This window comes from Echinococcus granulosus (genome assembly GCF_000524195.1).
Source record: "Echinococcus granulosus chromosome Unknown EG_S00213, whole genome shotgun sequence".
Taxonomy (NCBI): Eukaryota; Metazoa; Platyhelminthes; class Cestoda; order Cyclophyllidea; family Taeniidae; genus Echinococcus; species Echinococcus granulosus.
In genome coordinates, this window is record NW_020170593.1 from 33,937 (window position 1) to 36,633 (window position 2,697).

General features: G+C 41.8%; 1 protein-coding gene across 1 annotated transcript; it reads right to left on the reverse strand. All coding sequences in view use genetic code 11, as the record gives it.

Annotated features, from left to right (window-relative positions):
• Positions 1–578: 578 nt before the first annotated feature.
• On the reverse strand, positions 579–953 carry EGR_10368 (hypothetical protein; the record flags this gene model as incomplete). Its single annotated transcript, XM_024499617.1, has 2 exons — positions 579–667; positions 866–953. 2 exons carry the CDS (start codon positions 951–953, stop codon positions 579–581), a joined length of 177 nt encoding a protein of 58 aa, XP_024345965.1.
• Between the last annotated feature and the right edge of the window lie 1,744 nt (positions 954–2,697).

The following is a 2,697-nucleotide window of genomic DNA, read 5'->3' on the forward strand; positions in this document are numbered from 1 at the left end:
CGCACGACAATGCTTCACTAATGGGTAAAAGCATAGCAAATTATTTTTGCTGCTTTTGCCGAACGCAGACTACTGCGTAAAATTGACTTCCTTTCCAAAGTCAGCTGAAGAATATGAGAACGAGTTTGTAGGGCAGGCAACATTCAACTCAGTTGTCAACTCAGAATTTGACTATCTGCCTGTAATTTCTGCTAAAAGTAGACACTTTTGTTCTTTAATTTTGTGAGCCTAAACGAGTGCTTCTTTTGGTTGGAACACACACCTGTTCGTTGGGGAGGTGCGTGCACAATGGATGTCTGGGGATGGAATTTTCTTGAGCTTAGTAAAACAGAAACGGGGAGGCAACATAATACAAGCTCCTTATTTTCTGAGTACAAATTTGTTCGTAGATATGCGGCTTCATTCCATGTTCCAAAATATTTGAGCTAGATCACCTCGGTTCCTTGACTAAGACAATTTGCTCTGAAGTTTGGGCGAGAAAAGGACGAGTTGCAAGCGGATGTTTGTGTTTCCAGCTTACGCAGTAACGGCCAGTGTAAGCGATGGAGCAAGCACTGCCGAGCCAACTACAGAGAGCCCTAATATATCCTGTCCAGGGAGTCGGACTCAGCATTCAAAGACGCTTCAGCAGAGCTCATCTGAGTTTTACGTAGGCCAACACCGCCCGCTGATTGGTTGATTTAGCATTTAAAGCCAAGTCAATGTGAGCGATGCTGCAAGATCTTTCATACCCTGACTTTGGGAGAACTCAACTGACAATAACTTAATCCCAGCGACTATCACTCAGAAAACTCGAACGCAGGTTAAGGTACTAAATGAAGTGGAGAAGTAAACACACGAGTTGTTGCTCTGACGAAACGCTCACATGTGGGCTTGCTATTCACTGTTACGTCGAGGTGGTTTAGCCTGACGTCCGCGAGTGGGGGTGGAAGCGCAGTAACAGCGAATGCCATTCAAGATGCTTAATTGCATTTGCACAAATAAAACCAGCATTTTTGCATACTTGTCCTTCCTTTTCTACACAATTTTGTTTTGTCACTTCTTTTGCAAATTACACAAGCTACTTGATATTGACAAAGGTGTCCAGCAGGTAGACATGCAACAACCTTGTAGTTAAGGTCAGGACGCATAGTTACGGTCCTTTGGGAGGTCAGAGAAAAAGATGTGCGCTGTAACAAGCTGTAGCATCCAATGTTGTCCTATATGCTAGAGAACTACTAGAGAAGAGGGCGAGTCACTTTTATCATTCCCCATGCTTCCTTTTACATAACGTCAGGTTATAAGGTCAATAGATACTTCAAATGTGGTACTTGTGATGGGCTATTAGGAGACGAAAAACCGTAAACAATTTATAGTAAACTGATGTTTTTTTTATATTCCTCTTAAAAGAAAACGTTTTGAAGTTTGAATTATGATGCGGATAAAACACTAGGAATACTGGGCACTATATGTCGCATGTATTGTGGTGATTTGCCCTCCACCAGTCTGTGTGTGCCAATTTAGTGCAACCGCATAGCGATATGTGTGAGGCAGAATAATAGTTGACCAAGACGCATCACTTTCTCGATTTGACAGTGCCTACTGTACATCACGTTAGTGAATCTAGGGACATGGAACATTTTTGCTTAGAGGCCCGATTTCTCATTTGTCCCTAGGCGATGATCAGTGTGTTCTTTTCCATTGTGCTTGTATTTGACAGGGCCATCGGTGAGGTGCCTCTCAAGCTAATCATAGCGGGAAATGTGCAAAACTCCTATCGTTAAGAGGGAAGGGGTTAAGCACAAAGATAGAAGCCAGATGATGATATGCTAATCCATTCTGCACTACGATACCAACATCTGAAATTGAGTAAGGAAGTGATTTTAGCTCTAAGAATTCCTTCAATCAGACTGATTAATAAGCGGCCCTATCTCCCCACCTTTATTTAAAGCTGCTAGATCTTGTGCAAGAAAAGACGTAGGTGATACATAAAAGATTTTTGTTGCCGATGATGACAAATCTCTATGGTAGGCAGAGCATTTGTAAAAAGTTGTGGGTTAGCATTCATTGTTTTTTTGCCTGTTAGTTTTAGGCTGTGTTATTCTCTCGTATGTTGTGCTCAAATTTTTAATCACTTTTCATCTTTTTGGTCGATGTTTTTGAATGACAGCTGACTGACCAGGGTCACTAATTTCCCGTCAGTAGTATGCCAGAAGGGTGGAGTGAAATGGCACACAATGGTACAACGCGCCAACATCGCGCGTTGCAAGCTGATTTCATGGATGAAATGTGACTCCCCACAATAACTACAAAACGGGGGTGCGATTCTCTTCTATTCTATGCTGTACGAGAATGTTCTACCTTCTTTTCCTTCTTCTTCATCTTTCGTGCTCAATAAGCGCTAAATATGGTGGCTGAGTGTAGAGATACACCCTACAGATACATAATCCCTAAATAATTTTTACCATCTTGAAGCTAACATGGGCAGGATACCCACTTATCTAATTACTTTTGGCTATCCTTTAGTCCGATTGAAGAGATATTCAACTTTAAATTTGCCCTCTCATTTACTGTCTGACTTTGATCAAATCGCCTTTCCCCTACATGACAAGCGTTGTGTTGCTTTGCACTTTGGTTAGCTGAAAGAAGATAAGAATGCGTTTGCCGTTTACATACATCCACTCTGGAAGCAAGCCTACCAATTGGCTTTCAAGTCAT